General features: G+C 49.2%; 2 protein-coding genes across 2 annotated transcripts in view; both read left to right on the top strand.

Moving 5' to 3' along the window:
• LOC105274945 (hemicentin-2) overlaps positions 1–10851 on the top strand; it is a 29489-nt gene extending 18638 nt beyond the window's left edge. Inside the window, exons 2-9 of the mRNA XM_011331443.3 lie at positions 186–530; positions 1736–2050; positions 2413–2564; positions 2662–2806; positions 3066–3359; positions 3797–4189; positions 4987–5304; positions 9715–10851. Of these exons, the coding sequence (XP_011329745.1) occupies positions 186–530; positions 1736–2050; positions 2413–2564; positions 2662–2806; positions 3066–3359; positions 3797–4189; positions 4987–5304; positions 9715–10283 (2531 nt within the window). The 3' untranslated portion in view covers positions 10284–10851. The remainder of the gene's footprint in view (positions 1–185; positions 531–1735; positions 2051–2412; positions 2565–2661; positions 2807–3065; positions 3360–3796; positions 4190–4986; positions 5305–9714) is intronic.
• Positions 10852–19576: 8725 nt separating this feature from the next.
• Positions 19577–20514, top strand: LOC113561951 (the record flags this gene model as incomplete). The annotated part of the gene is made up of 1 exon (XM_026969629.1): positions 19577–20514. A coding segment is annotated over one exon (237 nt), but the record flags the coding sequence as incomplete, so codon positions are not given.
• Between the last annotated feature and the right edge of the window lie 5140 nt (positions 20515–25654).

Below are 25654 nucleotides of genomic sequence, written 5' to 3'. Positions count from 1 at the left end.
TTAATTAATGTTTCAGTAAACTATAATAAATTCATTAATTGCGTTATGCAACGAAACGTTTCTGCGAGTTTTGTTCACTGAGAGTCCGGGGTGAGTTCAGAGTGGAATCTGCGTATCTTAAGGTAGCCCGAAGAACCGTATGCCCTTCTGTGAGGCTAACCCTGTGGCTTGCCCGTGCTTTTCAGTGCCTGTGCTGGACGTCAGCGCGGTGGCCGGCTTCAAAGCTCGGATGCCCTGCGACATCGATCCACCGATTAAAGACGAGACGGTCATCATGGTATTTTGGTACAAAGATGAAAAGGACGGCGAGCCGATATACAGCGTGGACGCTCGGGGGCGGCAGATAACGCAGGCGAAGCTTTGGTCGCACCCGTACGTGTTCGGTGAAAGGGCGGTTATGAGGACGAACGTGAAGCCCGCCGAGCTGGAGATAGAGCCCCTCGAGTCCACGGATAGTGGCGTGTACAGATGCAGGGTGGATTTCAAGAACAGCCCCACGAAGAATCAGAAGATCAATCTGGCGGTCGTAGGTGAGTCTCGCTGGCGAAAAAGAAAAAAATGGGGGAATTTAGTCTTAAACCACCGTGAGAGCGAGGGAGCCGTGGAGAATCTTTGCTAAATTTGCCGTTTATCGTTTCATTCACGTAATACCAGTTGGATCATCTATGATGCTTCCGGGAAGATTCCGAGCAACAGTTATCTTCTTACCGAAATATCGAAATACAGAATTCGCGCTTTTTATTTCTGCCATTTTCGGTGTAACGCACGAGATCGAGTGGGACGGGGCGGTTAATAATTGAGAAAAAGCGAGGCGAGCTATAGGCGGTCTAGAAACGCGTGGGATCGCGGAGAGCATCATCTCAATTATTCACCGCCATCCATATTATCTGTTATTACGACAGAATGTCGCATTTCGTGACGCGATATCGCGGCTTATCGGCAACGAGCGGCTGGCGGGTACGGATCGCGCTTCATGAGATTTTAATCGAGCGAATACGTCGAACTCTACCTACTACTCTTCCACTCGCTCCCCCGTGATTTATCCGTTTTGCATTATATCCGGCCGGATCGGCGGGAGATGCGTAACCGCGGAAAGCGGACAGGAATGATATCTCGGATCCGATTCGCATGTTGGACAGTCACGCGGAAGTGAAGCGGAAGTCACTTCGGAGACGAAATGAAGTTACGGGAGTTACAGAAGACAGAAGCGGATTGGATCAGTTCCAGCGAGTTGCAGGAACAAACAGCATCGAATCATCGTGGCTCGATGCGTTCGGATGTAAGGTTGACGCGGGTCGATGCAGTCAGCGGTTCCTAATGCGATTTTGAATCAATTAACCGGAGATAGGCATAAGCTCGCCGGCTCAACAGGTGTTAATCTCACCTGTGGTTAGCCTCACGCTGCGCGCCGGCTGAAAAAGTGTCAAAGGGAACCGGAAGCGTAGCGTCTTGATCTCGCGGCGAGTCGCTGGCTGCATGTGCGCGCTTACGAAAGCTTGATAGAAATGATGTGGCTGTAATGCAGGTCCGATTTCGGTGGCGGTCATCGCAATCGGCTTAAGCAGTCATACGCCGCGCATTAATTATCAAATCACGATGAAGATCGCGTGGACTCTCGTAATGAGAGAGCGAGATCGATCTCGTTACCTTGAGAGGCGGCTCCCTTGATATCGCGAGAATGAATAGCTACGATCCGAGCCGGGCGATTGAGTTGAATTGAATTTGCTGCCGGCAGTGCCGCCGAAAAAGCCGGTGATCTACACCGGCGCTAGCAGGATCCTGGCTAAGATATTGCAGCCGCTTAACGAGGGAAGCGAGATGTCCCTATTGTGCGAGGTGATCGGAGGGTCGCCGCCGCCAAAGGTCACCTGGTATTTCGAGGGCAAAGTCCTGGACGACACGTACACGCACGAGCACGAGGATATAACGATAAATCGACTGGATATCTCGAAGGTCACGAGGGACTTCCTGAGGGCCAGGTTAATTTGCAAGGCGAACAACACTCAGCTCATGACACCACTGACCTCCGAGATCATCCTCGACGTGAACCGTGAGTGTATCAATATTCGTATCAGTTGGACAAAGGAAGACAAGACATGATCAAATTTTTCTTTTTCAATAATTGCTCTCGTTAAATGCTTTTATTTTTTTAAATGCTTTTCTTTTACATGAAATCTTTCGTTAGAAAACCAATGTAAAAACCAATGGAAAATTATAATTACGTTTGACAATTATATTTCGCACAATGAATTTATCTCTAGTATTAATTTTGTTTGAGATTCATTATTAAAATAAATAACTGTCGAATATTTATTATTATACATGTAACTTCTATGGATCGGAAAGGGGTGTTTTAATGGACACTCCGCGCTGGATCGTGCATTTTTGCTGTATTGCGATTGCTCGTTACAGTGAAGCCGCTGGTGGTCAACATTACGAGTAAACGATCCCATTTATCGGCATTAAGAACCTACGAGATCGAGTGTCTCAGCTCAGGTTCCAGGCCGGAGGCAGTGATCACCTGGTGGAAGGGGACTCATCAAGTCAAACACATGGCCAGAAATGTGAGTATATCCGCCGCGAGCGCGGACGCCCGTCCGTTTCCGGCGTGCGGAACGCACCCCTACGTCGGCGCTGGCGTGGATTCTGAGTTCTTCGTAGTTTGCAGACAGTCCGAACGTCACGAGAAGCGTGCTGAGCTACGTGCCGACCATCGAGGACGACGGGAAATTTCTGATGTGCCGGGCGGAGAATCCCGTGGTGCCCAACAGTGCCTTAGAGGACAAGTGGCATTTGCTGGTGTATTGTAAGTCGACGCTCTCTCGCTTGTCCCAAGTGCCAGGTCGTCCTGCAAATTGCAATCCAGATGATTGTCGTCCTCAAGCGAAATTTCTCTTTAACAGTTTCAATCTCGGTGTCCCCCATTTTCCTCGCAGTCGACGGTCAGCCGTGCTGGTCCCATGTATTTAAATTACATTTTACGTTTCCTTCACGTTTCAACTATCTTAAAAGTAATTTGCCAGTGACTTTTATTCAACAACAATTTCGCCCTCGATGCCTGGCAGACGCGCCGGTAGTGAGCATCAAGTTGGGGTCGAGTCTGAGGGCGAACGACATAAACGAGGGCGACGACGTGTACTTCGAGTGCGACATCCGGGCGAATCCTAGGTCCTATAAGCTGCTGTGGTTCAAAGATGGCAAGGAGTTGCATCAGAATACCACAGCAGGTATAATCCTCCCTGGTGGACAGTCGCTGGTGTTGCAGAGCGTCACGAAGGCTTCCGCCGGCGAGTACTCGTGCATGGCGGCCAACGTCGAAGGAAAGTCCATCAGCCGACCTGTCACCCTCGAAGTGATGTGTGAGTATTCTCTCATTCTTGGAAACGGTATCCGTTCCGGATGTTCGGAATTTGATTGATTCGGAATTTAAGACCTCCCAAGTGTTTTCCATCCATTATTCGCCGCCGCCGCGACGACGACGTCGTCCTCTCGTTGATCTAATTTTATCAATGCATTCGCTCGATTATCTTTCTCATCTCTCGATATCAACGCGGCGTGGCCGATAAATCGCGTTTGCATAGAAGCGTCAATTATCCGCGGTGAGAAACGGAAATCGAAGACCACCGGCACGGTGCGGTGCGGAATTTCCCTGCTTATCTTCCTCCCGCTGTGGCATCCACGAGGGAAAAACGAACAAACGAATGGCGGGAGGGAGAAAGGGGAATCGCGCCACCGAGTGGTAAATTGAATCCAGCGGCAGCAGCAGCAGCAGCCGGTGCACCCGTTTTATTTTCAGACGCGCCGATCTGCAAGGACGGAACTTCCACCCAAGTGGTCGGCGCCCTGAAGCACGAGACGATCTCGCTGGTCTGCGGCGTGCAGTCGAAACCACCGCCGATCACCTTCTTCTGGACCTTCAACAACTCGGGCGAGTTGATGAGCATGCCCGCGACGAGATTCGCGCATGTCAAGCAGCCGAGCTTCACCAACAACTGGCACTGGCACGGCTCCAGGTTGAATCACACGCTGAAAACCGACATGGACTATGGCACGGTCGCCTGCTGGGCGAGGAATCGGATCGGGGAGCAGAGGACGCCCTGTCTCTTCCAGATAATCGTCGCCGGGAAGCCCTATCCCTTGCAGAACTGCACGGCCCTCCAGTCGACCGGACCCTACGCGCATCGAATGGGTAAGCGAGCCGAGAGGGTCGCCGGCGAACCCTCTCAACGACCCGCTAACTGCGCCATTACATCCCGCCATCATCGTGGATGATGCCTTATGGTCGTTGCCCTTGTTGCAAGGGCTCAACAGCTTGTTTCCTCGTTGCTGCCCTCGAAGGGAGCCCTTCGTCGGCCCTCCATTCGCGCGAGAAAATGCTCGTGAATTAGTCTTGGGTCGTCTTCTTGGGTGTCTGCCGGCGCCCTTGAATAGTTCTTCCTGCTTCGAGTAATTTGATCGGACAATCGCGCGATTATTGTCGTAAAAGCGGCAAGTTGATTTACTCATTCTTGCGCGCGCCGGAAAAAATTGCTATATTGGTCTCTCGCAGATTGGTGTTCGATAAATTTTCGAACTCGATAAATTTTCGAGGCGCGGCGCAGCGCGAGCCAGAAAAGCCCGGTTGAAAAGTCACCTTCCGTACTCACACCCGCAGATTTACGATCTCATTACGGCGCGCTGAGGATTCGTTGATTCGTTAAGCTAATTAAAATTGTAATTCGCGATCGATATTGCTAATTACGGCTGTTCCGCGTGCGCTCCGCGTACAGTCAGCCTCACGCACGTCTATAGATCCGAGGCTATTATCCAATTAATTCGGACTGACCCCCCTAATCGGCGCCCATTGAGGGTACTCCGCCGCGACGACGCCCGGCGTCGGCGAGCAATTAGGTCCAGCGAGTCTGTGTGTTTTTCTTCCCGCTGTGGCAACCGCAGCTTGACCCGTTACTGCGAACGAACCGTGACTGCGACTTGTGTGTTGAACAGGTCACGAGGACTTTAAAGCCACCGACTCGAGGGACGCGGACTGGCTGATCGTCAGATGTGCGGAGGGTTTCGACGGCGGTTTGCCGTTGATTAATTACGAGCTGGAGATCTACAGCGAGGAGAACGATTATCATGTCAATACCATTTACCTGAACCGCACCGACAGATTCGCCTCGCCAGGCCCGGTCTTCGAGATCTCCGGCCTCGAGCCGGGACGGAATTACCGGCTTCATCTTTACGCCGTCAACGCCAAGGGCCGCAGCGATCCCGTTGTTCTGGAACCGGTCACGCTCAAAGGGGTAGCGATGTACACCACCGGTGAGTTCCATCTCCGTCTCTTCTGTCGCTGCTGCAGTCTGCGATTCGCTAACGATATTACGACGATATCGCGCCACGCTCGGCGTAATCTAACACGAGTCCTCGCGCGTATCTCGATCAGTTACCTACTCGGGAACTGTCGAGTTGAGTGAATGTTCATCGCGCGCGGACGAATAAACCTTTATCGAGCAATTTTACGGCGAACTCGATGAGGTCGCTCCGATGAGGTCGTCGAGAGATTATGAGACGATTCCTCGACTTGAGAACGTCGCCGCTCGTGTAATTTCCGATTATTATTATTGGTCTTAATATATGTAGATTGCGTTACGTCGATAGTTATTTGCCGGCCGTGATTAACCCCGTACTGGGTACCTTCATTACGTAATCTTGCCGCGGTCGCGGGCGAAATAATAACGAGGCGGGTTAATGAGCGCTAACGACCATCGTGGAAAGAATTCTGAAACGGTTTCGGCCGGCCACTTAATTGGACCGGATTGCGCGCGATGGGCTCGAGCATACATCCACCGCTCGGCTCGGCTCGGCTCGGCATAGCGCCTCCTTCACAAGCAAACGTTTACCTGTTTATTTTCTCGGCGCGCAATTATACGCGCATTGCTTCGGTGCCTGCGCCTTCGTTTCGCGCCGGAAATTCCAGTTTCTTTTGCAGCCGTCGCAGCTCCTCGCATTCCCCAAAAGCTTCCATTTTCGCGCTTTCCCAGATTATTCAATAGAGGTCTTCCTCTCGTTCTCCTTTCTTTCAAATTACCGTCTTCTCAAAGAAGAATCGAAAAACGTCGCTCTTCCGGTCGACTCGCCGTTCCAGAATTTCCGTCGCAATTATACTTGAGCTTGATGCCCGCTCCTGAGAAAGCGCGGCCTCCCGCTTTCTCCCGTTCCCGTACGGCCCGAATCGGCCGCCATCCACGGACCTTGAATTAAAATCCCATAAAGCCCAAGTCCCTTTCCTCGCCGCCGCCTCATTCCGGCTGCATTTATCGTCTTTAATTTCCATCCTCATGGGTTATTCATGTCGGCTCGCGCACGATTCCGCTGTGCGCACGTACGTATGTGTAAGAGTATGTGGAAACGTGGGTACACCGTATCCGCACGTACGCACGCACGCACGCACATGTGTGCGATTCCGACCCTGGCGAGGCTTATCCCGATGCCCGCCACCATCACCATCACCATCATCGTCACAGATCGGGAATCGCTGTCGGGCATCCCTCCAAACGCTCGGAACCTTGCGCCAATCCTCCCTGCGAACACCCTCTAGCCGCCTATCTCCGCAGGGGTGGTAAACATTCTCTCTTAACGGCGTGGCGATGGAAAAACTCGCTCGCGGGGAGAGAAAGGAGCTTACGAAATCCCGGAATGACGAGGCCGGACAGAGGGTACGCTCGCGCGTTTCCAGTCTCCGATTGTGTGGGTGACGGGTGATTGTATGCGCGTCACGGTGTACGTAGGTGCACAATACACACATACACACACATACATACTCCAGCGAGAGAGAGGCAACGTTCGTTGGCTAACGAACCGAGGCGTTTTCTGAATTCCAAAGAGCCCGACCATCTCCGAACCTGATCTCTTCCCTCCTTCTCCCTTTCCCTCCCCCCATCGTCCCGCCTCTTAATCTTTGCTTCCGGAAGCTGTCTGCGTTTCCTCCGTGATCCAATAAGTACATAAGGAAAAAGCGAATCTCGTTTACCGGACACGTCGGCCCGCGCGCTCCACCACCAGCCCCGGACGCCGTTGATGTCGTCATCAGTTCAGACGTCCATCCTGATGAGGACGGATGTTCTTTGCCGGCCGGGGATCCAAACGGACACACATACACATACACACACGATTGCGTAATGGTTTCATCGCGTCCCAATGCGATACGTCCCAATTAGCATCGGCTAATTAAACCTCGCCCGTTAATCAATATCGCTTTGTGCGCAACGGAGATTTTCCTCAGCACGAGATCGTGATCGGTGTAACGTTAATGGGTTCGAGATCTTTGATTTGCAGATATCAGTGATATGTGGATATTTGATACTGAAACGGAAATCTGTATAGAGGGTCGTTTGATAAATCTTCACAAAATATGAGATAACGGCACTAAGATCTGACATATAATATCTAACTAATAACTGACATGATAGTTGACGATGTATACATATATATATATATATATATATACATATATATACATTTATATTTTCTATGGACTTATTCAATGACCCTCGTAGATGGATGTGCCCTTTCGGTCGTATTCCAACTTTTCAATCCATTTTTACACATTAATAATCGAGCTTGTCTCGGAATAATGCGGAATTTGTCGTTAATATGCTCGTTCTGTCGTTATTATTTTTTCTCGTGAATTTTCGTCTGCAATGTTAAAGCGGCAAGATTGCCGATCGCAAAATGCGCCGTTTTGACGGAGATCCAATCCTGACGAAATCCAGGAAGAAAACGCGGCCGATCGCCGCTTAATTATCGCATCGTGACGTGAGCTGGAGCGCTGGAGAAACTAACTCAATGCACTCGATCAATAACGGCCGTGTTCATTTCTCGCGAGTATCATCGTCATCATCGACGAACGAGCCGACAAGCCGGAGCGAAGAGTTCAAAAGCGTGCTTGCGTGGCGGAATTGACAGAATACGCCCACCTCGTCATTATTGCTACGTTAATGTTTGTTAATCATGCCGCGCGTGGAGAACGCATCATAGTTAAATGCGTCGATGGCAATCGAAATCTCCCTTCGATCGTCCCCGGAAACGACCTGATTCCTCGTGATCCTGGATGCGTGTACGCCGGGATTGCACAGCTCGTTCCGCTGATCCGTTTTTGCACTTTGTTACACAACGATAAGGAAACAAGAACGACGATACGCGGGGGAAGGAAAAAGTGCGCTGGCGCAGCATATTTTACGCTGTCGTGACAAATTTATACACGAATTCACTCGCGGCGCGAAGCAGGAGTCCGATCGTGTCAGTTGTAATGTGAGAACGGCAAAAAAGACTCGTCGGTAGTATTAATTTTATTTAGTAAAAATAGTTTCTAAAAAAAACGAAACTCACATTGCTTCGTCGCCGCGGCCGGATCGATGTCGATCGTTCATGCGAGCTCGTTTATTTAATGAAACTGTCCCCGACCTCGTCGCTGAATCTTTAACGGGGACCCACGTAGAAATTGCCGAGGTTGTTTAACTGGCCCAACATTGGCCTAGTATTGGTAGCCCAGAGTACGGCAGCGGCGTTATACTCCAGTGTCGGATCTGTACTGGCACAATACTGCAAAGAGTTGCCAATAATATATAACTAGCAACACAGGCGCGCGCTACGCGCGCTATAAATAAAATAAGAAATAAAAGAAATAAAATAAAGATAATATAATAAATAAAATTGTCAATATAACCGCACTGACAGCCACTATGACATTCTGACATTCGCAACACGAAGTTCAAGTCACACGAAGTTCGTCGCGGAAAAGAGGTCTCAATATTCGATAAAAAAGAACTTCACGAAGTTAACACGCCTTTTTTAGAATAGGATTATAACAATATATTGATTCACCAGCGACCGATAGATGGCCAGATCAGGCGTGACGTTCTCGCTAGAAACATTTGCGTTATCACGTATAAATAACTATCCGGAAAACCGATTTAACATAACATTTTTTTCTTTTAAACGCGATATTAATTCACGCGACATTTACAAAATGATTTTACTAATATATATATATATATAAATATATATAATATGTATTTTGTACTATTTGTATTTGTAATTTGTATTTGTGACTTAAATATTATAAACAAAGACTAATGCAAACAACATTAGTAAAATCATTTTGTAAATGTCGCGGGAATTAATATTGCGTTTAAAAGAAAAAGATGTTAAATCGGTTTTCCGGATGGTTATTTTTATATATATATATATATATATAAAATACATTTATACATTAATACATTAATTGGCAATTAAGTACGGCATGGCGTTACACTCCTGTGTCGAATCTGTACTGGCACAATACTGGCGGCCAGTACTGCCACGATGGCAAACGGTACAGTCCCAGTATTGGACCGTTTTGAAATTTCTACGTGGGGAGTAATCAGTCGCGGAATTCGTGTCGATTACGCAGCAGTACTTTCAGCAATATTTTAAGCAGTAGTTTTCCATCATTCCAAAATAAAATGACTCCTCTTATGCGAAGATACATCGAGCGCTGGAAAAAAATATCGTTCTTCTTTATTACGCCGATCTATCTTCAGCAACCTGACTGTTTAATTATCTCAAATACAGCACGCGTTGCAAACACTCGGCGTCGCGGAATCCGAGCAGAATCGCTTCGAGACGAATGCGACGAGACATAACGAATATCTTGCATGCGAGTTACATTTTTCGCGCTTGTTCCTTGCGCAGGTCGCGGCATCGCGGACGAGACGACCGACTACAGCCTCCTGGTGGCATTCTTCGCTGGCGGGATTACCGCGATCTGCATCCTGATCGTCGGGGTCACGCTGACTCTGTACCGGCGCAATCATCCGACGCGGACGATTAAGAGCCAGCCGGCGGAGCCGCCGTCGACGCGCTACGAGTATAAGGAGGACCGATCGGCGTCGTCGGCGCCGAGTTCGACGAACGACGCTCAACACCCGGACGACCTGAAGCAGCAGATAAACGCGGAAATGCCGGACGACGATCCTGACGTGATACCCAGCAAGGCGGTGGAGAGGCGACCGGACATCTTCGAGCCGGACTACGCGTCCAGCAGGCCGTCCGAGCGGCCGAAGGACTTCCGGTATCACGAGGAGCTGGACTACCCGTCGCCGTCGTCGGTGCTGCACGCTAAGGATTCCTGGATCTACCCCAACGGCTATGCGGAGAAGGGCGAGAAGAGCCTGAGTCCGTTACGGCCCAGCACGCTGCCGGTGCATCGCACGCACGACATTTACACGAGGAGTTCGCGGGTTCAGGAGAGCTGTATATAGACTCAAGGGAGCGAGCAGGAGAGGTCAAAGGGTGCAGACCCTTCGGAGACGGCCGCCAAAAAGGCTGTCGTGATTCGTGAGTCGAACGCGATTCGAGACGCGACGCTTGTACATAGACAATAAGTACCATTAAGGGCCCACTTCCAAAAGAGCGACCTCACCGTCGACATTCCTATTCTTGTTTTTCACCTAGAGCTAAGGGGGTAGCTGTTAGCTTCGTTCCAAGGGGGACGTGATGCCAGAAGGGTGGCCCCGTAGCGCGGTAATGCGCGTGTACAGAGACAATAATTTCCGCCGTTGAAAAGAGACGTATTTCCCCGTCACCTTTCTCTCGTTCTCTTTCTCTCACCCTCTCCCTCTCTCTCTCTCTCTCTCTCTTTCTCCCCTTTATCCCTCGTCGGAAGCCTTCCCGTAAAATACTGTCCGAACGCGAACGTCTCTGGGCGTGTATGTCGGTTTTCTCTACAGATGTCATGTTCTGTCGTGCTTCGTGGTTCATTCGATGGTCAAATGAATATTATGTAAACGTTTGTATATACGAGTAATAAATCTTGTTGTTTAATATGCACGCTGTGTCCGCCGAGATCATTGAAATCCAAAAATTGACACCCCGATTCGTCCGTTGGCGATCAGATTGGCGATTCTTTCGGAGGCACGCTTCCGCAACGAGAGGTAAGTAAACGTCAAAGAGATATTTCACTTGCTCCTCGAGCGAGCGACTAGTTTATCGCGCGCGGCTAAAAATCGTTGTCACTGACGATCATTGTCCAGCCGACACTCGTTATGATCCGTTGAACGTTTGCGCTCGCTCTTACACTCGCCCTTACCACGCTGACAGTTTGACAAGTAAGCTGAATTGGCTCGCCGGTTCGCCCGCGATGCTTAAATTGGCACTTACCAAAGTTACACGGCCGCCATATTCGCACGCGCGGATATGAATGGCCGAGTCGTTTGCAGGCCGGATTCTGATTACCGCGATCTGATTACCAAGATAGATTGACCGAGCGCTCAAAATACCGTCGTCCACATTATCGAGTTCTTGAGAAATTTTCACGGAAATACGCTGAGCGCTGCGAAGCGATGGGATAAAATTTTCGATGAGCATCCACCGAAACATCCACCATTTCCGCTCCGGAAGTGCCGATCCGTACCTACGTGTGTACAGATCGCGTGTCCGATGAACGAGCGTCGACGCGACCACTCACCACTCTTAAGCCGCGCGACTTTCATGTTGTTTGCGCTGTTCCAGCCGAGGCCGCCGACGGTTTGCCGTTCGACGGACTTCCGGTAAGCCGCTTATCGTCGTTGGTCGTGCGATAAGCTCGAAATCGACGTCGGGGGTGTCCCGGTGCGCGCGCGTGTGTACTGACGATGACGAACAGGGGTGAGAGGGGGCTCTGTCAGGCCTGCTGCACGGTAGGTGGCGACGATAAATCACATCGTTAGGACAACGCAACCCCCTCGGAGCCCATCGGCTCCCGCTCCACGTCGAGCGGAAATAAACTGCCCCGGCGATCCGCGGAAGCGGGCGAAGTCGATTGCCAGCGATGAACTCTCGCCACGACTCCCCCCATTTCCCCGGCATTCTTTGCCGGGGCCGCGGGTCACCCCGGTCGTCCCACTCACCCCATCCGGGGTACGTCGTGCGAAATAAGCTGTCGTTACGCGACACTCTTTCGGATCCCCTTCTTATCCCGTCAGCCGGTCCGCCATCGGGCTCTCCGAGCCCTTTGTACACCAAGTGACAAAGACGGATCCCTCGGCCCGGCACCGGAGTCCTGGTCAAACAAATCACGATACATCCCGGGGTGAGTTCTTGTCATCAAGACGCGCGACATCCTTATTCTCTGGCCGAGCTGAGAGGACATTCTCTCAGAAGGGAGAGTTAGCTTGTGGAGCAAGACAGAGGACGACCCTTGTGTGTCACGAAGTTTTCGATAGATTGTTTATTAAAATCGAATTATGAAATTTTAATTCGAGGAGGAATATCAATTTCGGACAGCAGAGGGAAGATTCGTCTCATTGTTCTGATGACATTAGAAATGGAAAATTTCTGGAGAGGAGAGAGATCGTTACCAATGTGTTTTCACGTTTCGGAAAGTTTATCGATTCTTTGCGCGTAGCTGCGACATCGCTCACAGCGTTAATATCGAAGGATTTATTGAGATTAATGTCAGAATATGTCGAATTATCGCGCGAGAGATGCTCTTAGAGAGGCGCATACGTGTGCTTCCTCTCTCCTTCTGTCTCTCGAGCGGAGAAAATCCGAATGAGAAGTTCTATTTAGACACGGATTCGTGAAATTCCGCCATCGAGATCCTCTTATTATCTGGCGAACAGCGGTGATTTCAAGCGTCAAAGCGGAGGAATTAATTATTCCCTCTGACAATGATAGACGTTATTCTTGCATAAGACTTAATTTCATTCTCGCGAATGCGCGGCTCACAAATGAAGATTGAGCGCGATTGCATTAAGTATTTCGTTAATTCGATTCCTGAATAGGGTGCTGAACGGCGTCGTTAATTCGCGCACCCAGCTACCCAGCTGAATTAGGTCCTTCGCCCCGTTTCGCGCGACTACTCGACAAACTAACGTTTCAGATCGTACTTTCAGAATTATTACTTGCTCCCCGTTATCGGTCATTTGAACTGTTTACTTCGCGCGGAACTCACAATGACCAATCTTCGAAAGCCCTGCGCGATCTCTCGTCATCGTCGCTCTGTCACAAATGAAAATCTCGTGACGCACGTCGCGATTTGTTCCTGCAACCGAGCAAGCACGATTGATTAATTGCAATCGCGTTGGAAACGTGCCGAATGAATGACATGCAAATTACGTAATCCCACATGATGCATACCGACGCGACAGAAAAAAAAAGAAAAAGAAGGAAAAGAAACAGAGGGACGTAACGTCTCGCAATTGCTCGTAAGGCGCGAGGCGTTTCATATTAAAAGTGTAAATGCCTGAAATTTCCAGTCGGCGGGCTCATATTTATTCGCGGCAGTGATTTCGAACGAGTCTGGAGAACCGAGAATAACAGTAGCGGAGATCCCCCGCGGTGTCGTACCGGAGGAACGTTCCGCAGCGGAGAACATTGGGATATCGTCCGCAGTACGATACCTGAGAATTTTACATTTTTTACTAAAAGCCCTCCGTTAGAAGAGCCGGTATTATCATCTCTATGTATAAAATACTACTTTTGCGGTCGTGATCGAGCGCGCGCGCGGTTCTCTTCCTTTCTTCTCTCCCTCGCGCGCCACCCCCACGGTTGCTTTGAAGAGTTTCGCGGAAAAAACGTGTCGCGATTTATTATACAGCCAATACGGGATATTTATTGTATTACTGCTCTGTACGTGACAAGCTTTCTCTCTTCCTCTCTCTCTCTTCTCTCTTTTTTGCTCGAGCGGAACCGAACGTGCATCACAGAGCGTATACTATAATTCGCCAGCGCGCATAATTTACACGTCTATTTTCCGCGCGCGTCTGCCTCGTTACATGTTGATTGCGTCGTTTGCGTCGCGTTAACTGTTACGCGATCATTGCATGCAGCCCACGTTGCGCATTGATGTTTCGACGTTGTCGAGCACGACACGAAGGAACGACGAGTGCAGTACCGGCGAGCAGAATCGGCACTGCGGAATACCCGCAGAACAAAAGTAGAACCATGACGGAGGCCCGTGGGGCATCGTATTCACGAGGCGGCTTCGGGAGGGAAGCAACGCGGGAATATCGGCAATATTGTTCGCGCTACGATACCGTGAAATTTTACGGCGTCGTATTCGCCGGGGAGCAGCCGATCCCGATAATTTTCTCGGGGAGAATTTTCGCGACGCGACCGAACGAACGAGCGACGGAAGCGGCTAATTACGTCTGTCGAATCGAACTTTCTCGCCACTTTTCTCCTCTTCTTTTTTTTGGTCTCTCTCTCTGTCTCTCTCTTTCCTGTTTTTTTTGTTCGCCCTGTCGGAACGACGCGAGAAATCGATTCGTTTTTCTCGCCGGGCCGTCGCAAATTGCAAACCACCGGCAGTGGCTAATGCGGACGCGCGGATGTTTTCCGGAACCGTCGGCGGTGTTGAAATTTCGCACGCGGGTGAAAAGGGGAAACTTCCTGTCAACCGCGACGATGGCGACCACTCGTTTCTTGTACATTTTTACGAGAAAATGCCGTTAGCTTGGAAAGCCGCGCACACGGAATATAGATTCCGCGGACGCACCGTAAAGCGTAATCGCGCTTATCGTAAAAGCGCGATGTAATGCGCCGCGTAATGCCGCGGACAATTTTCACGGGAGACAGGAAGAAAAAAAGGGACGAGAGAAACATGTCTCGGTGCAGTTCGCGACGTGAGTTCGCTCGACGATGGACTGAAGCGGACCTGGAAAAACGGGGCTGTTTGTAAAATAGCTGTTACAACTTTTCCGTGCGCGCGCGGATAATCCGTACAATTTTCATACGAAGCAAACTAAAAGAGAGGAGAGAAACTACCTTTTTACGTGAAAATTATCATATTAAATTTTTCTCTCTCGGTACCTAAAATCGAAGCTGGTGCAAGGAGCTTTTCTCAAGTTGACAATTGAGAACAACGAGAGCGGGTTCGAAGGAACCGTCTCGAAGGAGAACGCGACTCTTCGTGCTTTGCATGGTACACGTCAAAGTTTCATCCGCTTACGTGCCTATTAACGGTAACGATATGAGTAACGTCGACATGACATGGAGAACGGTATAACGTTCCGACGACCGCGTATCTCTCTCCGTTCTTATGCCTGCGGGCGAGGAGGAAGAGGAGGAGAAGGAAAAGGAGGAGGAGAAGAGAGTATCGATCTAATAACGCAGTCGTTAAACAAAGTCGAAACGCAGGTTCGGAAAAGATCGAACGCACGGAAACCAGATATTTCGTTTCGAAACTCGATGCCGTACGATGCGTCAACGCAGAATTGCACCCCTCCTCGTCCTCCTCCTGCTCGCTTGCGTCATTCGCCGACGAACTTCCGCTGCGAATTTTGCTTTTTCGCTTCGCTCGGGTGAAGTAATTGGCTTCTCCTGTCTCTCCCTTCTTTCTCTCTTTCTCTGTTTTACTCCTCTTTCTGCAGAATCTCCCCCGATGCTGCCGAGTTAAGTGTCTCGCGAATCCACCCTCCTCTCCTTACGAGGCACGGGAACGCGCGCGCTCGGCGGCATTCGAGTTCATAAATTTCATCTCGCGCGAGCCGTCGAATTTCCCGATGAAAAAGATTTACGGCAAGCAGAAATATTAAAAGAGGATGAGGAGGGGGCAAGAGAGAGACAGAGAGGAGGCCGGTTTCCTCATAACCCGTTTCAGCCGGTTTTCTAATACTCTTTTAATTTCCCGTTTTCCACGGCCTATTTCTCGCGGGCACTCTCCTTTCCTCTCCCTTGCACTCTCTTTCTCCCTCGATACGATTAAAGCGACGTCCTCTTCGTTGGCGACGCCGTCAACAACCGGCGACGCATTTCAGCCTCTCTTCTTCTCCCTTTTTTTTCACCCTGCCCTCTTATCGGCCTCTTATCATCGATCAGAGTCTCACGAAGTCGATTAAACGTCATCGCGCTCGCGCGGACACGCATAAATTAATCGGTTAATCTAGAGGCGCGACAGCCCGGCACAAGGAGCTCAGCCTGTCTGTCGCCTCGCATCCATCGACTGCAGTATGCAAACCGCAATCCCGCGGCAATGCCGTCTCGTATCGCAGATGTTTCCTCCCTTGACACCCCCGGATCCTTCCTCCCCAAGCATACCAGCGGAAGGGTGCAAATGCGGTGTGCCAGACGCGCATTCCGGGGGCGCGGACTTTCCGCCCGCGTAAACGAAACGATTGAGCGATCCGCATTCTTCGTCCCGGATGTGCACGTCTCACGGATGTGCATTCATGTTTGGAATCGCGATTGATTAGTCTCGTAATTCGTTCACCGCGTTGCCGCGCGCTGGATTGATAAAGAGGGATGAAATTAATTCGAGAGATGGCAATTACGCGATTAACTCCGTTAATTCTGTTAAGCGACACCTTAACTCGGGCGTTTTTCTCTGTTAAACAATTTGTTTGCGCAGTTACACGGTTTTCATGGTTCAACACTTTTATCCTGCCGCCGCAGGAATATCCGAGGAGGAATGGTGTCGCCTTAGCTCCGACCAAGATGCGACGGCACGTCACCAAACAGAAACTTTTATACGAGTCCGATTTTTCGCGGTGGGAGATTCTCAATGGAAATATATCCGCGATCCGCGTGGCTGGGTAACTGCTTTTTAAAATTACGATCGATAAAATTGCGCGATCGTGTAATGTAATCACCCGCAATGCTCGCACACATACGCGCGCGAGAAATGTGTAGAATTTCCGCGCACAATTTAATTACGCGAGAGACTTGAAGTGTCGCGCGAAACTAATTATACGTACATCGTCGGGAGAGTCACCGCGCGACGTTAAACATTTGTTTCGCACGCAATGTGTCAACTTGACACATTTCCGTATCGAGTCATTTAAATTATCCGGCTATCCGTTAAAACGCCCGTTTGAATAACGATCGTTTCCCAACATGCGTCGCAAAAATCGTCCCGGCAAGTGGCGGCCGATTAAAAGATTCTACCCCGACATCCGGGAGGACCAAAGTGCGTAAACGCTTGATGGCTAACCTGTGTAAATAAATTATTACCCCACACACACACACACACAGACATATACAGACACATATACGTTATATTAAATTTAATACAGAATTCCCGGAAGACGGTATTCGCACACTTCGCTTGAACTTTCCGTCGTCGCTCGCGCAATAATTATTCGTTGACAGAGGATAATTTAACGCGCGTTATTAAACGTGCCGCGGCGCGGGGTGAGGCCGCGAGCGCGTTTATTCCATCTCGCGCGCGCGCGTGCAATTCACTTCCTCAAGCTACGAAAATCCATTACAATCTTTCTCGCCCGCGTCTCTCGTATCGTACAATATACGGGGCGTCCCAGCTTCAAAGAACGCGCACTCCCTCGCACGGATCTCTTGATCTCTCCTCTTTCCTCTCATATTCCACCGCGATATTTTCACCACGGAGCGAGAGAGCGCAATATAATCTCGGCGTGCAAGAATGGTATCTCCCGAGGCGGGGTTCGACCGAGCGAGTCGCCGGGGAGTGTTTGGTCGTTCTGAAAATTGCGGACGATGAGCGAGCGAGCGAGCCGACACACTCCATCGAGTCCGCATCGTTTCCGGTACGTTGTTCTGTCATCGAGTCCGTAGAACGCGGTGACAGATTATTTCGGGGGGTGGCGGGAGGCCCTACGACACACAGGCGGAAATCACGGCCGGGTAGAAGCGGCCGGGCCAGAGGCGAACGGGGGAGGGGTAGGGGATGAATGAGCAACGAACGAGAGGGGTGCGCGAGAGAGTGAAGTGGTTGTGCACTTTACGAAATGAGATACACCCACGCCGATAAAACGCGACCACACCTGCACGTACGTGATACGGCCACGGATACAGCCGGAGGAATTAAGAACGGCATTCGCCACCTCGCCCACCCTTCTGTCCGTCCGGTAACCACCCCCTCGAGCTAACGCGGCGAGCGTACCGAAAGGAAGAATCCGCTGACGTGAGGCGTTACGTTTAATCTTCGTGCATTTCATTGAGGAAAAAGGATAAAGAAAAGGGGGAGGAGGAATGCGGCGCACCATCGGCAGGAGCACGAGTAATCGCGATATCGCTTCATCGCTCGAGTCCGCAGAGCGTGTACTTCCGGAACTCGGAATTTCATAAGTTTTCAAAGCCTCCGAGAGTCTCCTTTTTTATTTAAAAAAATAAATAAATAATGATTGCAATAGTTTGGAATATATTTTAAGTTAAATTAAAAAATCGGTGTCGAAAAATCATGTTTACGTTGCACTAATTCATGAAAGGCACGCAAACGAGATCGAGTGCATTAAAACGATCGCTCGCATTGATTGCACGCACTCGACTTTGCGCCAGTGTTTGCGTCAGCGTTTGTAATCAGCGTTTTAATTATTGTGCAACACATTGTTGATGGCTACTTACGGAGTACGACTCGCGCGGCTACCAAAACACATTTCTTCGTGAAACGTTCGCACTTTTAACCGTGACGCCGACATCGGTAATTCAGCTTCGCCGGCTTCGCGCTTTTTATGTAGACCATAACAAATGGACGTTGCGTTTGCGTTCTCTTTTCCATTCTTTTTTTCCACTGAATTTTTGATCGATCGTTCTGGTCTCTGCGCGATGCGACCGCGGCTACATCAAATGCTGCGGTTTCGGTTTTCCGCCCGATATACGCACACCTATACACACATACGCATACGTACACATTCCTTCATATACATGCACATGCACGTATTCAAAGCTGAGTGAAATTTTCGCGGATACTCCCTCGTTTCTAATTATCGATCTGATTATCCACGACAAAGACATTCCTCTTACCCCCTTTCCCTCTCCTTCCCCGTCGTTCCTGCATCGATTTATCCCTGTCTCGCGGCGATTAAATTCCGTATTTCGTATCTTCTCGCCGAGAGGACTCGCACAAAAGTGCACGCCATACGCAAGTTGTTACGAACGATTCATATTTCATCGCCCGCAGAAAGGACTATTTTCTCGCGGGCTCGCCCCCTTCCGAGCGAGCGCATATACCCCTCGCGCGACTCGAATCTCACCCCGTTTCCCGTCTCGCGATTTTACGCCGACGAGTTTTCACCGACTCGGAGGGGATGGGGCGACGGCGGCCTCGGATGCGGATATATGCGGCGAATGCGAAATACATCCGCGTGGAAATAAAAAATGCATGCCGAAACTGTTGTCGATCAATCGTACGCGGCGGCGAAACGCGGCGCGGATTCATTCAATCAGAATCTGTCTTCGTGGTTGTATCAAGCGACAGCGAAGCCCGCTACACGCGCGTTCCACGTTACGGATTTAATTATCATCTTTATACGCGCATGATGTAATGTAACGCCGAGCGTACTCCTCGGCGAGGATCTTGACGGATCGATTTCTCGCTCTGAAAACTGTAACACGCGGAATGATGACGTCTCATCAAGGAATCCTCCATCTCGAGATGGAGGATCGTAGAAGAACGGGGAGAACGCTCGCGCGAGGTGCAATCGCATTACGTTGATTTAATAGTTAAGAGAACGCGCGTCACTTCCGACGCGCGCGCCGGAAAATAATATGACACATATATCCTCCGCGCGTTTCCGCGCGCGCGAGTGACGCTGCTAATCGCGTTACGCTTTATCAGCGAATTGTTCAGCATCGCTCACGAAGATGTGCTTAATTTTGAACGGCAGGTCAGGCGTACGTCATATCCGGCAGAGCGCAGGCCGCCCTCTCGGCCGTCGTGGAAAGCATATTGGAGGAGTGTCTGCGAGACGCCGAGAACTTGGCTACGGCATCTGGTAAAAGCTGCGTCACCCCCGAAGAAATGGAGAAGGCATTAAGGAAGCTCTGCATGCGTTTAAGCGTGCAGCCGAGCACGCCGAGCAAGCAGAAACTTAACACGCGGCGCGAAAACGCTTGAACCGGCAACTTCAGCGAAGTCTTCCCGGCAGGATGTCTCAAATGGAGTTCCCAATCGTCTTTGTTGCTAATCAATGTCGAATTGTGCAAAAGTGCAGACCGTTCGCGAGCAACGTCTCTCTTGCTCGTCCGTTTCGCATTTCGTGACGTCAATTTGTATCGCGCGTGTAATCTTGGACCGAGACAGATAAAAACTTAATAAATAAATTTAAATGTCATTATAAAAGACATGAATGGACCAATTATTGAATATCCAGAATAGGAATAGGAAGACATCGTGTCTCACATCAAATTCCGCGAGCGAGATAGACGTTTCCGTATTTTCGACGAGCATCTCGCTCGGCGACGTATTTTGACAATCCGGAACTGGTGCACGTAACACGTCATACACCGCGCAAATGGGAAATCATTAAGCGCGCGGCGAGTGCGATACCTCTTTTGCAGCACGTGCGGCGATTGTTTAATCCGTTAACAACCGCGTATCTATCAATAACAATTATTCTCCCTTCCCTCCCTAGTCCCTATGACTTTGATTGAAATTCCTCTCGCATTTAATGTGACGAGTCGCGATTCACGAGGGCACTCTCATGTTCATCACATTCAGCTGGAGAGCAGTCATCGTGACAGCCGAGCCAAGCAGTTGTTGCGAGTTTGCTGTCAATTCGTGCGGCAGAGCAGCTTCTCGCGTGACTGGGAAATTCATTAAGCGGCGCGATAAACCAAAAATAATCTCATCCCGCATCGCCGCGCTTTAATGAACGAAAGAGAGGAGCAGTGATAAATGTGTTTTTTTTCTGACGTGTTTTTTTCACGCTTCACCGATCGCGCGGTTATCTCTCTCTCTCTGCTCTTTGCTGTAAGTGAGCCAAAGACCTAGAATGAATCGTGCTACATATTATGCAATGTACGCGTTGTTGTGGAGTTTTGTAACAAAATTTCGCAAATGTGCTGTTTTAACTCAGCGCTAATTTCGTTAGGTAAATTGACGTAGTAAGAGCAGCGGTGCTACTGTTGACCCCATTATTCGCGTGAGTTTACTTACACGTGGAGAGAACAGACTTAATTTTGGTGTTTTTGTAAACGCACGAGAGTGTGTACACACATCGTTCAACTAATTTTGTTTCACATCGCCGCGATCTCTGTGAGCTGAGATATCATCATTTAAATTTTGAATGACTTTTAATTTAGAAATTAATTTTATTTTTGTAATCAGCCAGTCATACCGCACAAATTAATTAATGGAGATAAATGATTTTGAGCTCGTTGAAAGCGCTGGAGTTTCAGCTTTCAAATGAAACTTGTTTTATCTCGCTGCGATTTTTCTGTGCAAAGTGATTGATACCTAATTATATCGACCCGTGATCATGATCTAGAAGCGAAATCTGTGGTGGAGGGAATCACGAGATCTTCGTCGACCAATCATCATCGAGCAGTGCTCGTGACCATGTGCTCCGGCCACGTGCTGGCAAGCTTGCACCTGCGACGAAAAACTGCTACTACCCCTAATTTTCAAAACGCTACAACTCGGCGAAAAATTGACATAGTTGCGTGAAACAAACGCGAATCATCTGCTTCTCGCATTCCGTACACGCGTGTATGCAGTATATGTATTGTCATCATGAAGTATATTGTGGAAAGAGCTTTCAAACCGTCGATAAAAAAACAAAAAATATTTATTAACAAAAATGCGGGAAAGGACCCCGCACAAACCTTATGGAAAATGGTTTTCGGTGAAATTGGCTGAAACTTTGCCATTTTGTACTTGAAGTGATGCTGATCGAAAGTTACCATTGCAACAAGTCAATCCTATGAGCCGTTCTTGTTCTAAAAAGGCCCAAAGTTTGTTAATAGTGTCTATAATACATTCTCGCTCTAGGCGTCATCGACATGGACGTAGCATGGATCTGACCCTTTCTGTATGTATGCGTGCGTGCGTGCGTGCGTGTGTGTGGTGCTGCGTGCGTGCGCGCGCTCGTGCAACTGTCAGAAATAAGAAAATAAAAATAGCAACGCGAAACAAAATGAATTAATTGTTTCCAAACAGAGATTGTTTTTTTCGCATTTTATTTTATTATCATAATTGAGTCTTAAACAGAGAATTGGTGGTATACACATAAGCCCCGCTTACTAGTTATGTGTATACCACCAATTCTCTGTTTAAGACTCAATTATGATAATAAAATAAAATGCGAAAAAAACAATCTCTGTTTGGAAACAATTAATTCATTTTGTTTCGCGTTGCTATTTTTATTTTCTTATTAACAAACTTTGGGCCTTTTTAGAACAAGAACGGCTCATAGGATTGACTTGTTGCAATGGTAACTTTCGATCAACATCACTTCAAGTACAAAATGGCAAAGTTTCAGCCAATTTCACCGAAAGCCATTTTCCATAAGGTTTGTGCGGGGTCCTTTCTGTGCAAGATTTCTGTGTGTTTATTTCTTACTCCAATAAAATGTACATATATAAAATGATGCCGTGATAAATAGTAATATAATAATATAAACATAAATTTGATATACTCAAATATTTCTACGGCCACACACCAATTTCGCAGAGCGCCAATGCCGATACATAAAATACACTTGCCGACGTCCAACCTCATCGTATACTCTCGTCGGCGTCGTCAGGTTGAGTTCCTTCTCATTATGACGACCAGCAATATGAAAGCCGAACGTACAACACAGATATTATTATAGCATACACCAAAGCAGAGGGAGCGCGACACAACTGCGTGTCGTCAAAGTTTTCCATGTAGCCTGACATCAAATAAAAGTCATTTGAAAGCGTACCGGGCTATGCGCTCTGCGCGCGCGTACCGACTCCCTTTGAAATTATATCTCGCTAATGACGTTGCGCGCCGGTCTTCTCTCTGACGAAGGTATTCTTAGATTGAAGTTTCCTTACAGCTGGATTCAGCCTCAAGAAGCATTTTGTTCACGTCACTTCGACGGGCGTCGCGGCCGAGAGTGCTTCTTTCCATATGTCGCGCAAAGCGCCGGGAGGAAGCGACGCGCACGAAATATCTCCGCTTGGTGAACACGCGCGGGCTCGCACGAGCGCGGACAAGGCCCGATATTTACGAGCAGATCCGCGCGAAATAATTGGGACGCGTTAACAATGGACCAGTCGCTCCTTCCTTCTCTTTTTGTTTGTCTGTCTTGTTTTTTGTTTCATTTCTGTGCACTTCTGCCCCCTTTTTTTGTTTTTTCATTTCAACGCGTCGCGATCGAAAAGTTAATAGATACATGAAATGGCGCGCGATATTCGTTACCGTGCCGCGCCGATTTTATTTTGTAACTCGAAAATTCGCTGTTTCATAAAACGAGATTCGCAGATACGCGCCATATACCTGAGGCCGTGCGCCCCGACCGGAAAATATTTTTCCCATGACAGGGACGACACATAGGAACAAAAAAAAATGGTAGTGGGCGGCCGGGCGATAATCAATCGAAAAATGATTTCGGACGGCCGTAACGGACCGGCCGCTGCCGCCGTGTCATAAATCTTTAAACCTGGCGATTAAGCAGATACGTCCACCTGCCAAAACGAATATTCACGATTTTTGATATACGCGGATGAGTCCGGAATACATTACGTGCATGTGTCGAAGCGTGCCACTTGCAAACGCTCCATCGGATTTCGTCGTTGTCCGCGCGTCACTTCCCAGTCCGGTGAGATTGGCAACTGAAATTTCAAAGAAACATGTAGGCGAAACATGCAAATTGACGGAAACGCTCATCGATCAAAAGTAACTATAATATAATACTGAAAATTGCATGGGCATTTAATAAACGCACTGCTTGGAATTTATGAACCACTGAATATTCATCCGTATCCAGCGTCTCTCTCTCTCATGACGAAATATGCTTTAGTATTTCATAAGAAAATTTACGTGAGTATTTCGGTTGTTGACTGGCGCGGTACATAAGAGCCCTTTTACGCGGCTAATATTTGACGGACGAGAAATGACGTGCGCCATGCGGGTGGTCGCCGGTGGTCGAGAGCACGGAATTACCAGAAAACAAATTAATTTCAGTCTCACGCGCCTTTCGTTGGAAGGCCCTTCGTGTTGCGCGCGCGCTCCGCCTCCTAGAGGCGATCCTTCATGATAGCTATTCCGTTCTGATCTAATTTCTAATTAAATCTTGATTAAATAATCCCTCGCGCGCCTGTACGTTTATCAAGATAGAAGCGAGTGAGACGGAGAGAAAGAGGGAACGCAGAGTCGGATCAGAAGTGCAATTTCAGGGGAAATACGACTGAGTTTTCCGTCAAGGGATTCACTTGGGTCAGCGCCAGTCAAGCCGGTCAAGAATCAAGTCAGAATTTCCTCATTCGGCAATTGGGCCCTTTGTCTGCGCACAAAGTCCTCGTTGCATTTCTCTCGATCGCAGTCTTCGATTTCGTCGTGTTGCTCGCAAGGTTGCGACCATGCTGTCTTCAAGACAGACCAAGGTAGACCAGCGTTAAATAACCAAGAAGGAATTAATTCCGGTCCACGCGTTCCAGCGAGTTCCATCATTTCTCTCAAGAGAAACTCCTCCTCCTTCTCTCTTCCTCTCTCTCTTTCTTTCTTCTTTCGAGTCTCGAAGCTAACGAAACGATCTCCGCCTGTTCGCCCTTTCCGCACGTCTCCCTGCGCGCATCCGTAAAATAATAACTTTACGACGGTCGTTGCGACGCTCCGGTGAAACGCGACCGAGCTGCGTGAACGAAAGAAAGGGCCGCGACAGAAATAAGGAGGGTCCTGCTCGAACGCGCGCAACGGTAAGAAAGGAGCCGCGCGCGAGAGAGATGTAAAAGGGAGAGAAGCAAAGAGCGACCACTCCAGAGAAAGAGAGCAAGAGAGAAAAAGGCAGAAAGGGTGCAAGAGAGAAAAGCAAACGGAGAAGAGAGAGAGAGAGGAGCCGCGGCAACGAACGAAAGAATGGAAACTAAAATAGTCCCCGCGACTCGAAACGAGGGAAAAACTCATTCCGTCTGCTCGCTCGCAGCCCTGGGCCGCTCTCCATTGTGAGACGGCCAACTATTGTGTAGTTCGCGGTAACCACGGACCACCGTCGTTCCGTTTCTCCCATCCGCTTTTGCCTCCTTTGCCCGCGCGCGCTCTTTCTTTCGAGCAGAGTCCTCCTCTTCCTTTCCGCAGAATTCACCAGTGCACCCCCGTGCCACCTCCTTCGACCTGCACACTCCCTCGTTGTCCCGCGTTGTACGTCATTTCTTTTTGTCCCGACGCGGTCGCGCCTGTTCGTCGTTTCGCGTTTCGACGTTCGTCGGAACGCGCTTCGAATGGAACGGCGAGACGCTCCGTGTCCTCTCGGCAACTCGTTACTCTCGCGATGCTCCTCTTTTCGGGGATGCACGCCCGGCACCCTCGTAAACGCCCGTTGTTGCCGGAACTTTGCGAAAAAATGCCGACGCCCCTGACGAGATATTGCTGCCGTTACCTGCGAAACTACCCTCTCTTGCTCTCGGCTTTTCCTCTCTTTCGCTTTTTCTCTCTTTTGCTCTCCGTCTCTCTCCGTCTCTCATATTAAAGATCTGGAAACACGAGATACGCGTTTGCTCGTTGTAACTGGTTTTTACCGTCCGTACGTAGGTGTTAGATAAATAAGGGTAAGAAAAGCGAAGAAGGGACGCGCGCGCTTGGCTTCCTTCAGCTTCCCTTGTCACGTTCTTCTTTCGCGGTGTTCTTCAGCCATTCGCGTTATTAAATCAGTATGGCTCGCCGGCGGGAGGCGTTCGGAGATGGCTGGTCCGTCCGGTGTCGTCCCGCGTGAATTTCGACCCAAGTTTCTCGTAATGAGATAGCTCGACTTGGGAAGTTATCGCTCCGTGG

Source organism: Ooceraea biroi, chromosome 1, assembly GCF_003672135.1.
Source record: "Ooceraea biroi isolate clonal line C1 chromosome 1, Obir_v5.4, whole genome shotgun sequence".
In the NCBI taxonomy this organism is placed as follows: Eukaryota; Metazoa; Arthropoda; class Insecta; order Hymenoptera; family Formicidae; genus Ooceraea; species Ooceraea biroi.
The sequence above is the reverse complement of the archived record's forward strand: the minus strand, read 5'-3'. Positions and strand labels throughout refer to the sequence as shown.